This window comes from Dreissena polymorpha, chromosome 10, assembly GCF_020536995.1.
Source record: "Dreissena polymorpha isolate Duluth1 chromosome 10, UMN_Dpol_1.0, whole genome shotgun sequence".
NCBI lineage: Eukaryota > Metazoa > Mollusca > Bivalvia > Myida > Dreissenidae > Dreissena > Dreissena polymorpha.
Window position 1 is genome coordinate 11993440 of NC_068364.1, and position 22504 is coordinate 12015943.

Consider the following 22504-nt stretch of genomic DNA (forward strand, 5'->3'; position numbering starts at 1 on the left):
TTAAAACTACATTTCAACATATTAAGTTTAATTCAGTGTTTTCGTTTTACTTTTTTTAATAGTTAGTTCATCTTTTAAGTTAAAATAACATTCCAACTGAGAATTTGAGTATTTAATTTCACTTTTTGTAAGGATTGTTCATGATAAAATCCACTTAATACAATTTTACATGCCATACCCATCAGACATTTGTTTTCTGAGTATTAAGTATCAGTTCAACTTATGATATTGTATCCTGTTGTTTCACACTATAACTTCTTGTTTAATTGCACTTTATGGTTACAATAGCCCCATTAATAACTCATAATGAACAGATAAGAAAAGTACTCTTCAATGATATTAATGCAACAATTTGATACTTCTGTAGCCAACATCCGTTTCTCCTCGACAGTTTAGCATTATACAGTACCCTTGAATATTAACCATGATATCATACCCATACCATTATGAATAAGACAGATGTTAAGACAGATTAACCCTACTATTTAAAACGTGACATGCTTTGTTTTAAAACCACAACAAACAGAACTGGCATTACAGACAAAATATTGCTATTTAAATACAACTGTCAAAAATTGAACATGTCAGCACAAAAGATAAAGGACGAAGGTGTAAAATGCATATCTTAAATGAATGCCACATTTTAAAGGGGGTCACCATAGATATTTCGGACGAACACTCAAATACTTGATTGTCAATACTTGTCTTGAATTTAATGTAAAAAGTCTAGGAAAACTGTTTGTAATGCATGTGCGTAAAGTGTCATCCCAGATTAGCCTATGCAGTCCGCACTGGCTTATCAGGGATGACACTTTCCGCTTTTATGATATTTTATATTCACAAGAAAGTCTCTTCTAAGCAAAAATCCAGTTTAGGTGAAAAGTGTCGTCCCTGATTAGCCTGTGTGGACTGCACAGGCTAATCTGGGATGACACTTTACACACACGCATTAAACCCCCTTTTCACAGAGCATTTATTGGCACAATAACTAGACTCGGATATTGCACTTCTCAAAAGTTCCTGTTAGCAAATGACAACATTTTTGGTTCAACACAATGGCAGTATTGTTGTATTATCATTATCAAATGAATTAATACCTTGGATAAAAACACTTTAGTTTGAACAATCAAATGTAACACACTAAAGATAGTTCTTACAGAGTAAAAAACTGTGCAACTATTTCAGTCGAAAACACACATATTTGATACCCAATCTCATTATACAATCTGTCTTTGTACATATTGTTTTTCCACTCACAAAACTTTCAGTAACCCAAACACAACAAATGTTCTCTTTCAAAAACCCACAACAGTTTCAGTTTCATAACAAACCCTTTAACTGTATTAAGTAAATGTTTACACATGTATATAAGCAATATAACTGTACAATATTTTCCAACTGCTCTGTTGTTTTTGTTGTTGTTTCTTTGAAAATGTAATATAAACTGAATATTTCCTCACGCAAACTTATAGATTATATTAAAACACAATGAGAAACATTAGTTAAACCTTGCTACATGTACAGCACTTGTATTTATGTCCAAATTAAAACAAATAATGATTAATTTCCCATTTGGCAACACATAGCAACTTTATCAAATTTCTCCCAAAACAGTTCAGACATAGCCACATATATTTAAAGCCAACTACATGTTGGCTAAGGTCACGCAATTTTGCCTGTATAAAAATGTAGGTGTATGTGTCAGTGACCTAAATTGCAACACATCTCAAAACTAATTTACATGTTGTTATGTCCCTCCCCCCTGCAGGCTTGTCACTTACTGTCTACCAGTCATTCATAAGTCTTGTCAAACGTTGACATCCTTCTTGTCATAAATGCATATGAACAGTGTTCTGGGAACACCAGGCTTAATGACTGTGCGTTAAGTGTCGTCCAAGATTAGCCTGTGCAGTACGCAGACTATTTGAAAACGACACTTTCCGCTTAAATAATAGGATATTTCGTTATAAAGAAATTTCCTTAAAATAAAAAACACCATAAAAGTGGAAAGTTTCATACCTGATAACATTTTGAAGACTGCACGGGCTAATCTGGGACAATACTTTACAATAAGATGTGTTTGTGAAACACTATGTCCCCCCCATATATTTGACCTTTGACCTTGAAGGATGACCTTGACCTTTCTCAAAATGTGCAGCTCCATGAGATACACATGCATGCCCATATCAAGTTGCTATCTTCAATATTATAAAAGTTATGGCCAATGTTAAAGTTTTACACAAACAAACCAACAAACCAACAGGCAAAAACAATATGTCCCCCAGTCTATATAAAAATGCATTAAGCCCAGTTTCCCAAGAAGGAGGCTCAAATGTGCCGTGTTCTGTGAAAGCTGGGCATAATGCATGTGCATAAAGTATCATCCCAGATTAGCCTGTGCAGTCCGCACAGGCTAATCAGGGACAACACTTTCCACCTTAACTTGCTTTTCAGTAAGGAGAGACTTCCTTGAAACTAAAAATACCATACAAGCGGAACGTGTCTTCCCTGATTAGCCTGTGCGGACTGCACAGGCTAAGCTCGGACGACACTTTCGCACATGCATTATGACCAGCTTTCACAGAACAAGACACAAATTAACAAACAAAACTTCCAAATTCCCATACCTGTCTGCAGCTTGGAACTCCAGTAACGTCACTGGTTGAGTTCGCGTCCGCCAATCCTCACGTTTTCGTTGCTGAAACTTGGATCGTTTCTCCGCGAGATTGGACTGGCGCCCTTCTAGACTGGTTAGCCTCTCTATCAACTGGGTACCGGATATCTCGGACTGGTTTCCTTCCTCAAGACTGAGTTGATTTTTTGGGGTGATATTGCCAGATCTGAAAAACAACGCATACATCATATTAGCATATTTATCTTGTGTTTATTTGTTTGTTTGTTTGTCGTTAAAAAATAAAGCAAATAATAGCATGTTAATCCTGTGTTTTGATTTGTTCTTCTGAGTTTCAGAGCAAGGAAAAATATTTATCAAAGTGTGCTTGAAATCAAACTAAATACATATAGCTATAACAGTCACTGCTAAAATGCATTTGCTTGTTGCATTTTGTAATCTGTTTTTATATGATAATAAGGGGCATCCAAAACATAGATTAAAATGGTATGTTAGAAGAAAATTTGGAGACGGTTTACATAATGCATTTAATCATTCTGTAACGAACCTCACATTCTGATCTAAAGTAACAAAATCATTCAATGTTTAACATTAAAGTAATAAAAAATTTAATCACAAATAAACTAGACATATGGATTTATTCTAATTTTCCCGATTTCTTTTTCTTTTCTTTTTGCTCTTTTTCTTGTCACAAATAAACAACAACTTATAATTCGACACAAACAACAAATGTATGTTAACTTGCATGAAATTCCATGTATTTGACAAAATTTGCAAGGTAAATGCCCATAACAAAACTACAACCAAAGTTTAAAATAATCAACAACATCTTAGACTTTCAAGTTTAAATAGATCAAATTGACTCAAAAGCTGAAAATTAATGTCATATTTGTTTACACACAGTGTTAAAAATATCAATTTTGTTTGAAATTGGTCATAAATGTTGCTTTGATATTCTAATTTGGGCTATATAAATTACATACAGTATCTTTGATATTAAGATATTGACAGTTTTGAATATACAATGTAAATATGCCACGATGCCCTAGTAAACTCACTTCGTTTGAAGAGAGATTCCAAACATTTTCAAGTGTTAATTGAAAACTCACTTCTTTTGAAGAGTTATGTAAATAGTTTTTAAGTGTTTATTGGTAATTCGCATCCAATTGATGGCTACTGTATCAACAGTTTGCAAAGTTAACCATTTTGTATCTTAAATTTATTCACTTTTTTACCAACTGCATGATTGGTAAACCTACAACATATCTTTATGAAAGACGCACAGAATGAACAAAGTCTGTTTTTATCAAAACCTGCATGCCATGTTTAATCAGGATTCAAGGAACCAGAAAATATTCAATTAAATTTGAAAATATGATATCCCTAAGATTAATATTTTCCACTAAAAATAAACTATGCATAACTTTGATTTTTTAAAGTTTACCAAAAGTTAAGATTTGTGATATGTAAATGTATAGATTTATTAAATACAACATTTTTGTTATAAAACAGCTATTTTGTTGAAATTAAAGGCATGACAACTATTCATTTGTATTATACATTTTGTGTGAATAAACCCTGACACCTCGGAACACAATGCTAGGTGAGTTCAAGTGATAAAATGCAATGTCGAAGTATTCACCTTGTGACCTAGTTTTTTTTACTTCACAATAGCCAGTTAAAAACTTTGACTAGATAAGGTCAAGATCAACATTTAGACTTAGTTTCATTCTCACAAATAAAGTATTTAGAGTGTTTATAATATTTTCTCTGAGATTTGACCTGTCAATCGAAATATTCAAATTTTGACCCAACTTTACTGACATTTGAACCTAGCTTAGATATTGTCAAAATACAAAATCTGACCAAGTTTCTTTAAACTGAGCCAAAACTGTGACCTCTAGAATCGAAACATTAGATAAAAGTTGACAATGCACAATGAACATTTCTTCAAGTACAACCAGGATAAAAACGACTTTGTACGCATGTGAGCTTATTATGTTATGCATATTCATATGAACCTCATTCTGGGAAAACAGGGCTTAATGCATAGGTGTAAAGTGTGTGCAGTCCACACAGGCTAATCTGGGGAAACACTTTGTGCCTCCAATTGATTTTCACCATGTTGAGACTTCCTATTTTTGAAAAATACCATAAAAGCGAAAAGTGTTGTCACTTATTATATTAAGCCTGTGCAGACTGCACAAGTTAATCTTGGACTACACTTTGCTCGATCATGTGAATTATTAGCTCAGTTTTCCAAGACCCCAGCTCATATGGTTTTAATAATTTTATGTCTTTTTATGGACAATACTGTAGAGAATGTGCATAAGAATGTAAAGCATGTTAGCCATACTTTACTCACATGCAATAACCCTTTCGCCCATAAGAAGCAAAGCGAAAATAGCTTTTGCAACCAGCATAAAACCAGAACAGCCTGCATTAGTAACTCACAGTCTGTTCAGGTTTTATGCTGTTTGCCCCTCATCGAAGGAGGGTGGAAATAAAACCTTTAAAATTTCAACTTAGTAAGAAAGGTATATAATTAAATGTAACTTTCTAAGGTACAACAAATGCATCAAAATACGTATCTTTATAATCTAAGTGGTTAAGGTTTAATGGACAATACTGTAGAGAATTTGCATAGGAATGTAAAGTATGTTAGCCATACTTTAAACACACGCATTAAGCACCGTTTTCCTAGACTGAGGCTAATACGACCTTGAACCCACCTGTGTAGCGCAGACTTTGGAGTGCTCACGCCAGAGTAGGACCGTGGAGTGATGGGACACGACTTCACCTCCTCGATCTTCGTGTGCATCTGGAAGATCCTCTCAGCAACGGACAGCTCTCGCTCCTGGGGGGCTGCGTCATGTTGAGACTCTCTGAAATAGTATAGAATATTTGGGCCCTGCTCTGTGAAAAGGGGGTTAAATGCATGTGCGTAAGTGTCGTCCCAGTCTGCCCTGGCTAATCAGGGACAACATTTTCGGCTTTTTTTCTTTTTAAAAAAGTCTCTTTTAGCAAATACCCAGTTTAGGCGGAAAGTGTTGTCCCAGATTAGCCTGTGCAGACAATACTTACGCTAATGTATTAAATCCCTTTTTCATAGAGTGCGGCTCATTTTATTTTGACTTAATATATTAATATTTTAAAATTTCAAATGCATTTCTTACTTTCTATGCAATTTCAGCTCAAAATGTATTAACCCTTTTCAGCTCATAAGCAAAATGAAAATGGCTCTGTGCAAACAGCATAAAACCAGAACAGCCTGTGAATGACTCGCTTTTTTTTTATATATATGCTTTTCAGGTTTTATGTTGTTTTCTGCTCATCAGTTTCTTTAATGGTTGGAAACGAAGCCTATAAAACTTGAATCTAGTTAGAAAGGTCTGCAATAAAATTTAACCTCCAAAGGGACTACAAATGCTTCAAAATACGTATTTATGTGGTAAAGGGTTAAATGATATCATAGTTGCCAAGATATAGCTGTATATATCCTATTGCTATGAATCCTTACACAGAATCAATTTATTTATCCTTTTCATGTGCATTAAGTCTTTAAAACTCTTCACTTTTGACAGAAATCCAAGAAACTCTCATTTATTTTTATTTCCAGTATTCGATCATTATCACAGAAAACACACTGCATTCATGGTTCTTGTCACGCATCCAAATCCCTTCCTGTCTATCCAAGCCACATGTGCAAACACAAACGTAACTAGGGTAAGCAAAAGTATTCTTTGAAGCATAAAGTCCCTCCTTGCAAAGTAATTTTACATAAGAAATGTTTAAATGATGAACTCCACAAACTTTCAAATTAATTCTCCAAGATTATCATTCCTGTCCTCTTCTCAAGATGTACACTACACACATCAGAACACACCAGCAGCACCAAATGCAATACCAGATTGCACTACACCCATCAAAGATACTACAAAATGCCAAAACCTCCTACACTACTGCCAAGAAAAATCTACAGTGGCACACAGACACATGTATATCATACAGGTAACTAGCAGGGACTGTTTCTATTTTTAGCACTATGGCTGGGCTCATGAGACTCCCAGTTAATGATTTCATTCTTTTCCACCTACTAGCCTGTAATTCTATGACAGGTGTTGCAATAATATTATGAATAGAAACTGTTTTATGCCTTAAAGCAATTCCATTGGAAATATAAATAACATTATTTTATTTTAAACTTCTTTGTATTGCAACTGAAAAAGGTTTTTCTGTACTGCATTTTGAATGTGAGAACTCACTTTTTTCTCATTATAGTTATTTGCCATGTTGCATAATTACCAATATAGGTTTGACAGTTTGATTGGATACAAAATATTAAAATTCTTATAATTAATGCCTTTTTGAAATCCTACTTCTGAATAACAAAAGACCTCAACCATAGCACACCCTTGACACGTGCATACACTTGTAAACCTTTCTAAAAACTTTCTTAAACTATTAACACATGCAATCAAACCCCAATGGCATTGCTTATTAATTAATAATAAAACATTTCTGCATACTGCATTTGCCTAAATACCCCAATAATTAACAGAATACTACATAAATAAATGTAATGCACCAAATCAACATATACATCATTATAATGACTTGCAAAATATTTAACCACAAGATCAAAAAAAGTGTTTAGAATGTAAAGACAGACAAAAAAACAATTGTGTATATGACTGTGAAAAGGGGGTTTAATGCATGTGCGTAAAGTGTTGTCCCAGACTAGCAGCCTGTGCAGTTTGCACAGGCTAATCAGGTTCGAGACTATCTGCAATAATTTGATTTTTGCTAAGAAGAGACTTTCTTGAAACGAAAAATAGCATAAAGCGGAAAGTGTGGTCCCTGATTAGCCTGTGCAGACTGCGCAAGCTAATCTGGAATGACACTTTATTCACATGCAGTAAACCCCTTTTTCACAGAGCACGGTCAATATGTATTTCTTTCACTATCCCCCCCCCCTGCCTCTCACTTCCACCCCAAATTCTTGAATACATTAATTAATCATCAAAACATAAGTAATCACAACTGATAACAATCTGCCAGACAGCTAATTGAGGCTAATTAATAAACCCTGATTATTCCATTGATACTCATACATGCAAATCACATTAATAACACATGCTTTGGATCAACTAGACAGATCTAAGATTGGACAAACAATTCAATAATTTGTAGATTTCAAGGGAGCACACTCTACTAAAGACTGACAAATCTCAAGTCTGGATTGTTTCCCTTGTCCATTAATATTTTCATCAAACTTTATGTCTCTTCTTTAAACCTTATATGAACATTAAAGGGCTCGAGATATAAGAATCATCACATCAAGAGGTCCCCTAAGACATTTGAATTCAAACAGTTCCAAATCCATTCAACTTTGAGCTGGTTTCCTTAAAACAGTATTTAAGTAAAAACACAACATTCTTTTTCACTTTTCGCATTTATTTATCAATGTATTTATGAGAACACAACATGCTATATCACTTTTTGCATTTATTTTTATATCTATCTATTTATGAGAAATTACTTTCATGACAGCATTTGAACTTGGAGTCAAGTTGTCAAAGATTTATTTAATTATATTACAAGCACGTCAGTATGAAACTGAAACCAGTTGAAAATGTAGTTCAGTCCTTTGAGGGTTGTGCTAAGCCTAACTTTGGGCTTGTGCTAACATGGAGCTTGTGCTAACTTTGGGCTTGTGCTAACATGGAGCTTGTGCTAACTTTGGGCTTGTGCTAACATGGAGCTTGTGCTAACTTTGGGCTTGTGCTAACATGGAGCTTGTGCTAACTTTGGGCTTGTGCTAACATGGAGCTTGTGCTAACTTTGGGCTTGTGCTAACATGGAGCTTGTGCTAACTTTGGGCATGTGCTAACATGGAGCTTGTGCTAACTTTTGGCATGTGCTAACATGGAGCTTGTGCTAACTTTGGGCTTGTGCTAACATGGAGCTTGTGCTAACTTTGGGCTTGTGCTAACATGGAGCTTGTGCTAACTTTGGGCTTGTGCTAACATGGAGCTTGTGCTAACTTTGGGCTTGTGCTAACATGGAGCTTGTGCTAACTTTGGGCTTGTGCTAACATGGAGCTTGTGCTAACTTTGGGCTTGTGCTAACATGGAGCTTGTGCTAACTTTGGGCTTGTGCTCACATGGAGCTTGTGCTCACTTTGGGCTTGTGCTACCTTGGAGCTTGTGCTAACTTTGGGCTTGTGCTAACTTGCCGGTCATGCTATCTCAGGGCTTATGCTAGCTTAGGGCTTGTGCTAACTTGGGGCTTGTGCGTACCTGTGACTTGTGCTAACATGGGGTTTGTGCTATCTTGGGGCTTGTGCTAACTTTGGGCTTGTTCTTAATTTGGGCTTTTGCTAACTTGGGGCTTGTGTAAACTTGGAACTTGTGCTAACTTAGGGGTTTGTGCTAAATTGGGACTTGTGCTAGATTTGGGTTTGTTCTAACTTTAGGGTTTGTGCTAACTTGGGGCTTGTGCTAACTTTATGTTTGTGCTAACTTGGGGTTTGTGCTAACTTGGGGCTTGTGCTAACTTTGGGCTTGTGCAAACCTTGGGGTTTGTGCTAACTTGGGGTTCATGCTTATTTTGGGCTTGTTCTGACTTTGGGGTTCGTGCTTACTTGAGGCTTGTGCTAACTTGGGTTTTGTGCTAACTTGGAGTTTATGCTAAATTGGGGCTTGTGCTAACTTAGGACTTGTGCTAACTTGGGTTCATGCTTACTTGGGGTTTGTGCTAAATTGGGGCTTGTGTTAGCTTGTGGATTGTGCTAGCTTGTGGCTTGTGCTAATTTGGGGTTTGTGCTTACTTGTGGTTTGTTCTAACTTGGGGTTTGTGCTAATTAGCAGGTTATTCTAGCTTGGGGATTGTTCTAACTCGGAGGTTGTGCTAACTAGACGCATTTACAAGATCTGAAGATGTACCTGCATTTGATCAAAGACAAAAGCAAGCATTAAATGTAATTTGTGATGTGCAAAACACATATTTCCCTTACAATCTTCAATGCAGATGATGGTAACAGTAGACAACATTAAGCGCAATACACATACAGCTTGATAATAATTTGGGGTTTAGTGCAAAACTATTGCAACTGCTTCAGAAATGTTCACCAGATAATACATTTCTGCATTCAATCATCAATTTAGTTCTGCATCAAGGAAAAGAATGTTATCTCACAGTTTAATGTGCATTGAATGTTACAGAAGTCCTTCATTGTCTTCAAATGAAAGTGTTCAACCACAACTAAACAGTTGCAACAAATTTATATAGCTTGGCATCGCAATACTATAGCACAACACTTCAAAGATATAATTGTACAGGCAAATGGGGATGAATTTATGTTGATGGTCAATACATGTACGTTATTTCTATGTTGGCAATTATTACAAAAATATAACTACCATGGACATAAAGAATCACAGGAAATGTAATTATCTTTTGCATGCAATGTATACCACATTCTCCCAGACAAGTTTTTATCTCGCCATATACAAATCCATTAACTGTACAGATAACACTAGGAACAGTAGTTGCCATTGTGTTCTTGGCATGATAATCATCATACAGGTGAAACCAGAAGTCACACCCAAAACATGGAAAACAAACATTTTTTATGACTGTTTTCAAAGAGTCCAGGCTTTATGGTTTGTTTTTCTTGAATGAGCCTGTGTGGTTGGTTTTTGTTTTATAAAAATTTCCAATAAGTTTCCAAGCAATTGTTATACTTCTGTATGTTTTCTTCAAAATAATTGTTCCACTTCACTGATGTAAAATAATCTTATCTGCTAAACTTTATGAGTGCAACTCAAAGGCATGTCACCGACTTAGGATTATTGCCCCCTTGGTGCAAAAAGGTACCATATCATATTTAAATTAGAAGGCACATGGTACCTTTTTGCACCAATGGGGCGAATGTAATGTATTTTCTGCACCTAAACTGACAGCATCCCTTCCACTTTGCTACACAACTGGAGTCCATTACAGGGGGATTGATGGGAAAAATAATCGCAACAATTGCACATGCCCAGATTGTAAATTAAATGTTTTGCAACTGTGTTCAAATTGAATGCACTGCGATGGCTCGAACCTGCAATCCTCATATAATGTAGTCCAGTGCTCAACCGAGCTAGCCGGCTCAACGCTCCACTCAGCCAAATAAAAGCATTAATGTCTAGTATGTCTATTAAATGTACTATAGCGTAGTGTCCAACTAGCCAACAGAAGGTCCCTGGTTTGATCAACAGTCCTTAAGACCTCCTCCACAGACACAAGCATCTGGTTCTACCCAAGAAACGGGCTCAAGGAGCTCATTTCAAGAAGCCTTTTTACTTTTAAGGTATTTAAAGCGATTGAACTAAATAAATAGGTTAACCTTAACCCTTTCCCACTCAGAAGCAAAAGGTTTTATGTAGTTTGCTGCTCAGCAGTGTATTAGGGTTGGAAAGCCTTTCAAACTTGAATCTTGTTAGAAAGGTCTATAATTAAATTTAACTTCCTAAGTGACTACAAATGCGTAAAAAATACATATCTAAGTGGAGAAGGATTAAATGTTCACGAGGTAAGTCTTGGAGACATTTCTTACCGTTCCCGAGCCTGCCTGATCTCTTCCTCGGCTGTAAGTTTCTGATCCACTGCCTCCTCATCAACATCTTCGTGCTTCTGCCGACGAGACTGCAACCAAACAACACCAATAGCAAATCATTTAAGTCTTGCTCTGAGAGAATGAGCTTTAACCCTTTCCCACAAAGATGCGTTTTTTGACGCATTTGTAGTTCCTTAGAAGGTTACATTTTATTAAAAACCTTTCTTACAAGATTCAAGTTTTTAAGGCTTCATCTCCAAACCTTAGCTTCTGATGAGTAACAAACAGCATAAAACCTGAACAGACTGTGAGTGACTCGCAGGCTGTTCTGGTTTTATGCTGGTTGCAAAAGCCATTTTTAATTTGCTTCTTATGGTGGAAAAGGTAAATGCTTGTGCATAAAGTGTTTTCCCAAATAAGCCTGTACAGTAACCTTCCTAAAATTGATTTTAGCTAACAAAAAACTTCCTTTATACAAAAAACACAATAAAAGCTGAAAGTATGGTCCCAGACTGCACAGTTTATGCACCTGGTCCCAGACTGCACAGTTTATGCACCTGGTCCCAGACTGCACAGTTTATGCACATGGTCCCAGACTGCACAGTTTATGCACATGGTCCCAGACTGCACAGTTTATGCACATGGTCCCAGACTGCACAGTTTATGCACCTGGTCCCAGACTGCACAGTTTATGCACCTGGTCCCAGACTGCACAGTTTATGCACCTGGTCCCAGACTGCACAGTTTATGCACATGGTCCCAGACTGCACAGTTTATGCACCTGGTCCCAGACTGCACAGTTTATGCACCTGGTCCCAGACTGCACAGTTTATGCACCTGGTCCCAGACTGCACAGTTTATGCACATGGTCCCAGACTGCACAGTTTATGCACATGGTCCCAGACTGCACAGTTTATGCACATGGTCCCAGACTGCACAGTTTATGCACCTGGTCCCAGACTGCACAGTTTATGCACCTGGTCCCAGACTGCACAGTTTATGCACATGGTCCCAGACTGCACAGTTTATGCACCTGGTCCCAGACTGCACAGTTTATGCACCTGGTCCCAGACTGCACAGTTTATGCACCTGGTCCCAGACTGCACAGTTTATGCACATGGTCCCAGACTGCACAGTTTATGCACATGGTCCCAGGCATTGAGACCCGTTTTCCCAAAGCAAGTCTTATTTCTTTAGTACAGTGGTAAGCTCGTCATGAACAACAGATCCAGGGATATCCCCAATTTTCTGTGCATTATAAAGACGCATAGACAAAACGTTTGCTTCTACAACAAATACCACTGTTATCAGTGAAAACTCAGTTGTTTTGAATGTCATGGAAGTAAAACATTTAATAAATGGTAGCATTACAAGAATATTAATATATCTTATTTAACATTCCACCCTCCTATTTATTTAATGGTTTAAAATAACCATGATGAAAATAAAATGCTGACATTGAAATGATATACACTCATTTTAAATAATCTTTTGCCTTTATCAGAGATTTTAAAAATTGTTATTGCATCAATATACACTTTAACCAAAATCACGGAATTAAAAGTGCAATTACCTTTAAGACCTCAGCAAGTTCAGGATCTACATGCACTGACGATGTCTTCAGTGAGGGAGTCCTCTTCAAGATCCCTTTCGGTCTCTCGGAGTCTGTCCTCCCCACTGACTCTGTTCTTGTAAGGCCTGGTTTTTCTTCTACAAATATGGCATTGAAAATCATACAATATTGAAAATATAAAAGGCAGGTTTCTGAATACAACTGTGTTGCAATTATCCAGGAATTGTGTTTCTGTTTGAAAAGCACGAGTTAATTTAAAACCCCTTAGTCATAAGGTTACGGTGTCTTTTGTATCAAAATATTGCTGAATAATAGTTGACAAATATTATAAGTTTTCTGGAATTTCACCATTAAACAGTCAAAACACAATACAACAAATTGTCCCAAGATATATGGCATTGTTTATACACATGTAGTAGCTTACCTTATAACTCTCAGATTTGGAAGAACTGTGTAAGTCATTTCCTAATATTTAACTTAATTATCACGTCATGATGCATGATTTGCAAATTTCTGTTTGATTAAAAATTGAGAATAAATAAAACCAACCTTATAATAAGTACTTAATTTATACTTTTATTTCTTACTTAATAAGTAATATGAAAACAATTTATGTACAAATATACAGACAATATATGTTTCTACTTTGGTATACTATGTTTGTTTACAGTTTATTAAAATACCAGAGTACAAATGTAAAAAATAAGTTTGTATTTTTCCAATTGATTGAAAATCGGCTATAACTCTCAAATAAATACCAGCTTAAGTAAGGGGTGAATATCTAGTCAATAGATCATGAAAAGCATATATTAACAAATATTAAATAGTAATTAACAGACTGAACAATACACTAGTAAAATTGCATCTATCATATATTCATTCTATCCCGATTTTGTTTCAAATTGTCATTTCGAATGTATCAAGACATGACCAAGAAAATATTGTATGTGAATAATGTTTCAACATATATATGAACAGATTTTAGTCTACCAGTCAATATAAATAGCACATACCTGTCGAAGACAAAGGGGACAGAACCTTCATAGGTCCCGCCCTCTTTGTAGTCTGTCTTTCAGGAGTTCTGTCCCTTGAAGATATCTTTCTCATAATCTCACTTTTACTGTTTATATCTATAGCTCCTCTTGTATGTGTATGAACACTTCTGTTTTCTGTTTCTAGATTTTTTACATCAGAGTCTTTATGATCAGCAGAAGATTGTTTTATAGATTTCAGAACAGCTTTTGATCCTTCCTCCAGAATCTCCCTTGATGTTATACCTGATATTTTAAATGTTTTATCATGTGGTTCATCTTGACTAATATCTTTATGCTGAGATTGAACTTGTTTCTCCTGTTTAGCACTATAACTTTCATTGTTGGTGTTCGCAAGGTGATCCATTCTTTCCTTTTCTATTGTACTTGTTTGTCTTTGACTTGATTGCACTATTGAAGACGTAACCACTTTCAATGGCAGTTTAGTCTCAGCACTTGTGTTAATATTTAAAGAAGCACTTGAGGTTTGAGATGTCACATAATTATTGGGGACATGAGTTTGAGACCTGGAATCGCTATCAGAGACAATGGACACAGCATCAGTTTCTTTACGTCGCGATCGTAACATGCTTAAAACTTCAGAATCTGCTATAACCTCTTCATCTAATGCAGCAAAATGTTCATCACTTCTTTCTACTTTCCCATCATGGATTCGTTGCCTCTCAATGGTTTCACCTTCCTCCTGCTGCTTAGCCACTATATGACTACGTCTGTTCAGCACTGACGCAAGTTCGGGAGATGGTTTATCGTCCTGATTGGCTGTCCTAGCGGTCGTCTTCTGAACATCGTCTAGTTCAGGCCCAAACCTACTCCTCATAAATGAAGACTTGAAACTTGACGATCTTTGCACAGGGTTATCCATGCTTGACTGCAACGGCTTTCCCTCTGAACCGGTACTCTTTATTTTGAAACTCTGGGTTCGTTCAGGCGTTCTACGACTGTCGTCACTGCTGGGACTGCTGACTGCACAGGCTTCCTGTCGTCTCAAGAGGATCTTTCGAGTCCTTGGAGATTCGGAATCTGATTTCTCTGATCCAGACGTTTCTGAACTGGAGAACTTCTGAAGAAGTTGGGAGAAGTTATTTCCCCTTCTTATTTGACGTGATGGTAATTCCTCAGGTTTCTTAGCAACAGGTGAAGCCTCTGTCCCCCCATTCTTCTCGCAGACTTCTGTGAGTTTGGAAATGGTTGCTGAGACCTGTAGATCAATAATAAATGCTTGCTGTTGTACAACATTACAAAGTTGTGGTACCTGCAGTAAATCACTGTGACTTAGGATACCACTGGGAAACTAAAATGTACAACTGACATGACAGATAATTTATATATTTCTAGACAGTCTTGACTGCTTCCAGTGGTTCATTACCAGATAGGTATGTTACTGATTGTAAAAGACAATATTTGGAAAAAAAATAAACAAATAGTGAGTGTTTAGCTTTCTTATCAATCATACATTATACAAATAAGAAATATGAATTATATGTTTTGGGATAAACAAAAATATGTTATTTCATTAAAATGAACATTAACTATGTACATGCAAACATTGCCTTTATCTCAGAGTTAATATTGATTTTTTATAGCAAATAGGTAGATATAAAGAGCGAACCAAATATTCACAGAACCTTAAAAGGTTAAAAACGGATATTTATTGACAGTCAATAGTACTTGAATTAAATATAGAAACATTGTAAGCATAAACTTGCATAACACAAAATAATGGAAGATTTTGCTTTTTTATCTTTTCTTGAAATATACTAGAAATACCCTAACGATAAGTAAGAGATCTAATACTGTGCTGTTAACTTACTTTAGAAGGAAGGGCAAAGCGGGACGGTAGGGCAGTTTCAAATAAAGACTGTTTTCCAATTCTGGGTGACTCAAGGTTACTGAAAGGCTTGTCACTAGACTGGCTTAATTTGGAGTCTGATTCACTGGGATGCTTGCTGGATATAGACTGGTTATTATGATATCTGGACAGGTGCGCTAGGTCATGCGTCTTGAACACGACTGGTACCTGTTTTTAGTCAGGATGCAAAAAACAACAACATCTAAACACGTGTTACAAAACGCCAAAATAATAAGTAGCAACAACAACAACAAGATGCAAAACTGATTACATTAACACTAACTGTTAGCACAAAATGATGGGTGAAATAAAAGTGCACAATACAAATGGCTTCTGCATTACATCTTCTGAACCATGAATCTTCTCTAAATATATACTTTCTATTACAACACTTAAAGGCTATTATGAAATGCATGAACATGATTTAATGAAAACTAGCAAAGGACAAACATAAACATTAAATGTATCAGAAATTCAACATACAATTAATATATAATTTAAATGCTTTAATAGCACACATAATACTAATTAACACCCAGAAAGCTGATATGAATTATGGCACAAAATATTTAAACATCAAAATCCAATTTAGAAGCAAGTTTGTATAACTAAGAAATTTTAGTTTCAGTATGGCTAAACCAAATACAATTAAGACTGGCTAAAATACTTAATATTCCCATGCAAATACCCTACCCCAGTTTCGATAATATCACATAACCTGTTTAAAAACTTTATTTAACTTCAAACACTGGACCTTAAAGGGGCCTTTTCACAGATTTTGGCATTTTTTTTAACTTATTCATTAAATGCTTTATATTGATAAATGTAAACATTGGATCATAAAAGCTCCAGTAAAAAATTAAGAAAAAAATTAAAAAAAGGAAAAGAACATTGCCCGGAGCAGGTTTCGAACCAGTGACCCCTGGAGTCCTGCCAGAGTCCTGAAGTAAAAACGCTTTATCCTACTGAGCTATTCCGCCGAGTACACATTCATGACGTATTTTATACCTTATATAAGCAATCTTCGTAGTTTCACAAAATTTAACGACAAAAACAGAACTCTCCAAATTATTCAATCGTTTCGCGTTTCAACGCTTTATAATTTTTAGGTTTTAAAATCGTCAAAAGATGCATATAATGGCTATATTAGAGCATGGTTAATGTTCAGTATTACTGTTTCCTCACAAATATCATAACTAAAACGAAAACTTACGAATCTGAAACAACTTTTTTCAATTTTGTCAATTTAACAAAGCGTGAAAAGATCCCTTTAAATTGCATTTCACTGATATTATGTTGATTTCTACATACATGCATACATGACAAAACACTTAATTTGTTGATCATTTTTTACCACCCTCCTATCCTTCCTCCAGTCCCATCACAATCCTTTTAAAAATAATTGCCCCATTATATTATGGAGGCCTGTACTAGGGAAAATGCAGTAAAAGGGGACAGATCCAGGGGACTATGCACATAACAAAGAATAAGAGCCTCTTTCTGGCAAAATTATGCTGAAGTCATTTGTGTTAAAAGTTTTTCCAGATTAGATTGTGCAGTCCACACAGGCTATATTCAGGGACAACTGTGACTTTACGTCTAACCTGGATTTTTTATTAGAAGAGATTTCTTTTAACAAAGATACTATACAAGCAGAAAGTGTTGTCCCTGAATAGCCTGTGCAGACTGCTTTAGGCCCAGTTTTCCCAGAACGAGTCACAAATTATGTCCATTGAAAGCCAGAAAGGCTTATCAGCTTTGTTTGCATGTATGATGGTACAATCTTTTGGCATTCAAGGAACACATATAGTGACACTGGCATTTGGTGAAATATTAATTAAATTCAAACAGCATTTAAACCAGAGCAGTTACAACAACAGCAACAACAACAGCAACAACAACAACAAAGGGAGACAAGCCTGTTTACCTCTTTTTCAGCTGAGGTATCTTTGTGATTTTCCCGTGCAAGACGCGATGAGGAAACCCTTCTTATGCCCCCTCGTGGTGCAAGAGAACTGTCGTCTGAGTTACTGTCTCTACGAGGGCCAGAAAGGGCTGCATCTGAAGTAGTAAAAACATGTGTGTAAGAAAGAAAATCGAGGGTTCAGCGATTGAGCGTAGATTACAAAAAAGAAGCACTTTAACACACTATAACCCACAGTTTGGGAATAGAGCTTTTGAGTTGTGGTAATGAGACTTTATAGATACTAGTCTGATTTGACAAGCGTTTAAATGTTGCAGACTAATGTTGTTTATTACATGAATAACTAGAGAGTTGTACAGAAGGCCTTTTTCTCAGAGTTAATATTGATTTTAAAGGGGCCTTTTCACAGATTTTGGCATTTTTTAACTTATTCATTAAATGCTTTATATCGATAAATGTAAACATTGGATCGTAAAAGCTCCAGTAAAAAATCAAGAATAAAATTAAAAAAAGGAAAAGAACATTGCCCGGACCAGGTTTCGAACCAGTGACCCCTGGAGTCCTGCCAGAGTCCTGAAGTAGAAACGCTCTAGCCTACTGAGCTATTCCGCCGAGTACATATACGTGAAGTATTTTATACCTTATATAAGCAATCTTCGTAGTTTCACAAAATTTAATGACAAAAACAGAACTCTCCAAATTATTCAATCGTTTCGCGTTGCAACGCTTTATAATTTTTAGGTTTTAAAATCGTCAAAAGATGCATATAATGGCTATATTAGACCATAGTAAATGTTCAGTATTACTGTTTCCTCACAAATATCATAACTAAAACAAAAATTTGCGAATCTGAAACAACTTTTTTCAATTTTGTCAATTTACCAAAGCGTGAAAAGATCCCTTTAAATTATAGCAGGTGAACATTATCCTTGGATACAGCTTAACAATTAACTTCAGCATACAAAAAAACACAACAATAATGGTGAGAATAAACACCTGTAGCACACTTGGTGATTGTTAAATTTGATGAAGCCTCGTTCTTGGCAAACGGGCCCTAATACATATTGTGCTTAAAATGTTGTCCCAGATTAGCCTGTGAAGACCACACAGGCTAATCAGGGACAACACTTTTCACCTAAACAAGATTTTTGTTTAGAAGAGGCATCCTTTAAACAAAAATTACAATAAAAGCCGAAAGTGTTGTCCCATATTAGCCTTTGCAGAGTGCACAGGCTAGTCTGGGAACGACTCTTTAATCACATGCATTAAGCACCATTTTCCCAGAGTGTGGCTCAATATCTCAATCGTACCAAAACCAAACTGCAGTAACATACAATTCTGATCCATAGAAATCAAACCATCTCTTCTGTCACACATTGAAAACTTCAATACATTGAATATCATGAATTTCCAAATCCTAATATCTGTTTCACTTTGAATTGTTTCATCAATAAAGATTCACAAAGACTCCCTAGTGTCTGAATGTATTCCCTTCCAACAATGTCACCAATATCGTCCCCCAAGACCATTTCAACAATATCGTAACAACAGATCTCCTATCAGCTGTCGATCAGATCAGCTGTTGTCTTTGAAAAGTTACTGCCATTTATAGATCTGACTCACCAAATCCAGAGAGAAATTATCAATACCAAAACCAGTCAATCTGCAACAAGCTGTGGACTGCTCTCTCTCTCTCTTGCACATGAAAGACATGTTGCATTCTGCATAGGACAATTTACATTTCATATAGTTTTGAAGGTTATGGATGTAGCAATTTATGTCCATTAATTCATATGTTATATTTCCTGTCACATAGAGCACATTTTCAATTTATTATGGTTATTAATTTTGATATGCTTGAACTGGCACTCTGGAAAACTGACAAAAAATTAACGAGTCAGTAACAACTTACAAATTAATGACCTGATAATTTCCAATCCTAATGAAATATTAACAATAACTCAATTAAGTTTCGAATTAAAATGATAATATAAAAGACAACAATAGCATTCAAGATAATATTATCAGCTCATGACAAACAAAATTAATATACATATAATTTTATTTATTTTTGTGTTGAAAAGCTCTTGATAAACGAATAACCTTGCACTAGAAAATTTCAGTAGACTCAGTATTGAGTTCTTATTCATGTCCAAGCTCTATTAATAATATGTGAAAACTTATTTATAGGATGATTCATTCAAAATGGATGAGATTGATAATGTTTAGTAATTGGCTTGTCACAAATAAATTGTGGATACAATTATTATTTTATTATTATAAAATTAATATAATTGCTTACTTTGGGAAAATGGTGCTTAATGCATGTGCAAATAATTGTCATCCCACATTAGCCTGTGCAGTTTTAACAGGCTTATTGGGGATAACACTTTCTGCCTTTATTTTATTTTAGGAATTCCACTGCAGGCGGAAAGTGTAGTCTCAGATCTGGGACAACACTTTACCCACATGCAAGTTAAACCCAGTTTGTAGTCTCAGATCTGGGACAACACTTTACCCACATGCAATTTAAGCCCAGTTTTCCCAGAGCACAGATCAAATTCATATTATTTAAATACTGTGATATCTAAAGATAATCTTTTAATAATATAGTATAGTTAAAACATAAAACAATGTTTTAAAAATTTTAAGTTAAAAATCAAATTTTTATAAACTGTTATTATCAATTACCAATTCACAAGTACAATCTTTAAAGACATTATTCTGTCAACATGTCAAATATAAACAAAAATCTTGTCATATGAAAGACAGAGTGTTGTGTAACCCATAATGGTAACCATAGAGATGAATGACCTGAATGAATAATCTGACAGGTCACATTTTAACTGGTTATTTCAACATCATAAACATTAAATCACACAAGCAGGTGTTTTTTTTTAATAATTCCCATTATTCATTTATTTTAATAAAAAATAATAATGTAACATGTAAAAAAGGCTTTATTTTACTAATAGCTTGTAACAAAAGACAATCATTATAGTTTTCAATTTTTATGAAGGCAAGGCTTAAATAGTCACAAACTTGACTAATGCACACACACACGCACACACACACACACTGCTGTCAGCTCTGTTCAGGAGTAGATAACTCATCAATTTGTAAAAAAAACTGGGCATGATATTGTCTTGCACATTATTACTTGTTTGAAGTTTCAGTTTTATTGCTGAACAAATTTTACACATTTTATGGAGATTCACCAAGTGATGGGCTGACCACAGAGGGACTGCAATATATTTACCCCCTCTCCCCCTCCCCCCCCCCGATCTAAATCTTTACTTCTGGGGTATAAAACACTAAATGATAACACTACATCTGAAATTATGGTGGACCATATCATTAAAAAGTCATACTTGTCACACACATGTAAATCATAGGATCTTCCTTCTCAGAATTATAAATGTGAATTTTCATGATGATAACAGTTATCTCTCCATCCAAAATAAGAAGTCTTATATTATTATTAAGGTGTGAATTCTCAAATTGATAGGAGTGACTATCACAATAATAAGTGCTTAGTCTCACATTGATAAGTGTAGTCTAACATTGATAAGTGTGAAGTCTCACAATGATAAGTGTGAAGTCTAACATTGAAAAGTGTGCAGTCTCACATTGATAAGTGTGAAGTCTCACATTGGTAAGTGTGATGTCTCACATTGATAAGTGTGAAGTTGCACATTGATAAGTGTGAAGTTTCACATTGGTAAGTGTGAAGTCTCACATTGATAAGTGTGATGTCTCACATTGATAAGTGTGATGTCTCAAATTGGTAAGTGTGAAGTATCAAATTGGTAAGTGTGAAGTCACACACTGATATGTGTGAAGTCTCACATTGATAAGTGTGAAGTCTCACATTGATAAGTGTGATGTCTCACATTGATGTGTGAAGTTTCACATTGATAAGTATGATGTCTCACATTGATAAGTGTGATGTCTCAAATTGGTAAGTGTGAAGTCTCAAATTGGTAAGTGTGAAGTCTCACATTGATACGTGTGAAGTCTCGCATTGATACGTATGAAGTCTCATATTGATAAGTGTGATGTCTTACATTGATAAGTGTGAAGTCTCACATTTATAAGTGTGAAGTCTCACATTTATAAGTGTGAAGTCTCACATTGGTAAGTATGATGTCTCACATTGATAAATGTGATGACTCTCACATTGATAAGTGTGAATTGTCTCAAATTGTAAAATGTTACATCTGTGAGCTTTTTCCTCTCAATCCATTTACACCACAACAGGAGATAATGACTTCCATTATGCTTCATAAGCCATTCTTTCACATGCTCAATGATACACCAAATGTCAAAACAAATTTTACAGTAAAACAGTTATAATCTATGCTCTCATATTTTATGCTGCCATCTGTATGTCTATTTATTACATTAAAATGAGCAGTTCTGACTGCTATTGCAAACAATCTTGTTTATAGTCTCATTCATGATGTCATTGCAAACCTTTATAATCAAACGACTTGTGCAATAAAAGCAATATAAAATACTGAAATAAACACAGTGGCAAACTAAATTATCAATTCAAATGGAAAACCATTCAGGCAAGGTTAATATAAATTTCACGCTTCTTGAATATTTTGCTCAAAAACAACCATCTGTTACACACATGTACAAAAAAACACTGTAGCCGACAATAAACTGACTGGAAATGTAATAATAATAAACAGTATCCAATGTAAAACATGTAATAATATATTTCATATATATATATATAGAAGCCAAATTGTCAATATTCACTTAGCAATATGGGATGCATAAAGGAAACCTTTTTTAATGGGTCAGTTTGTGTGCCTCTCCATGATTTAATGGAACAGTTTCCTAATTACCTAATTATCC

The 22504-nt window shown here is 35.4% G+C and overlaps 1 protein-coding gene across 1 annotated transcript in view; it reads right to left on the minus strand.

Moving 5' to 3' along the window:
• LOC127847988 (microtubule-associated protein futsch-like) overlaps positions 1 to 22504 on the minus strand; it is a 196489-nt gene that overhangs the window by 58596 nt on the left and 115389 nt on the right. The window contains 7 exon segments of the mRNA XM_052380241.1: positions 2628 to 2840; positions 5365 to 5517; positions 11238 to 11326; positions 12811 to 12947; positions 13824 to 15060; positions 15673 to 15879; positions 17639 to 17772. Of these exon segments, the coding sequence (XP_052236201.1) occupies positions 2628 to 2840; positions 5365 to 5517; positions 11238 to 11326; positions 12811 to 12947; positions 13824 to 15060; positions 15673 to 15879; positions 17639 to 17772 (2170 nt within the window).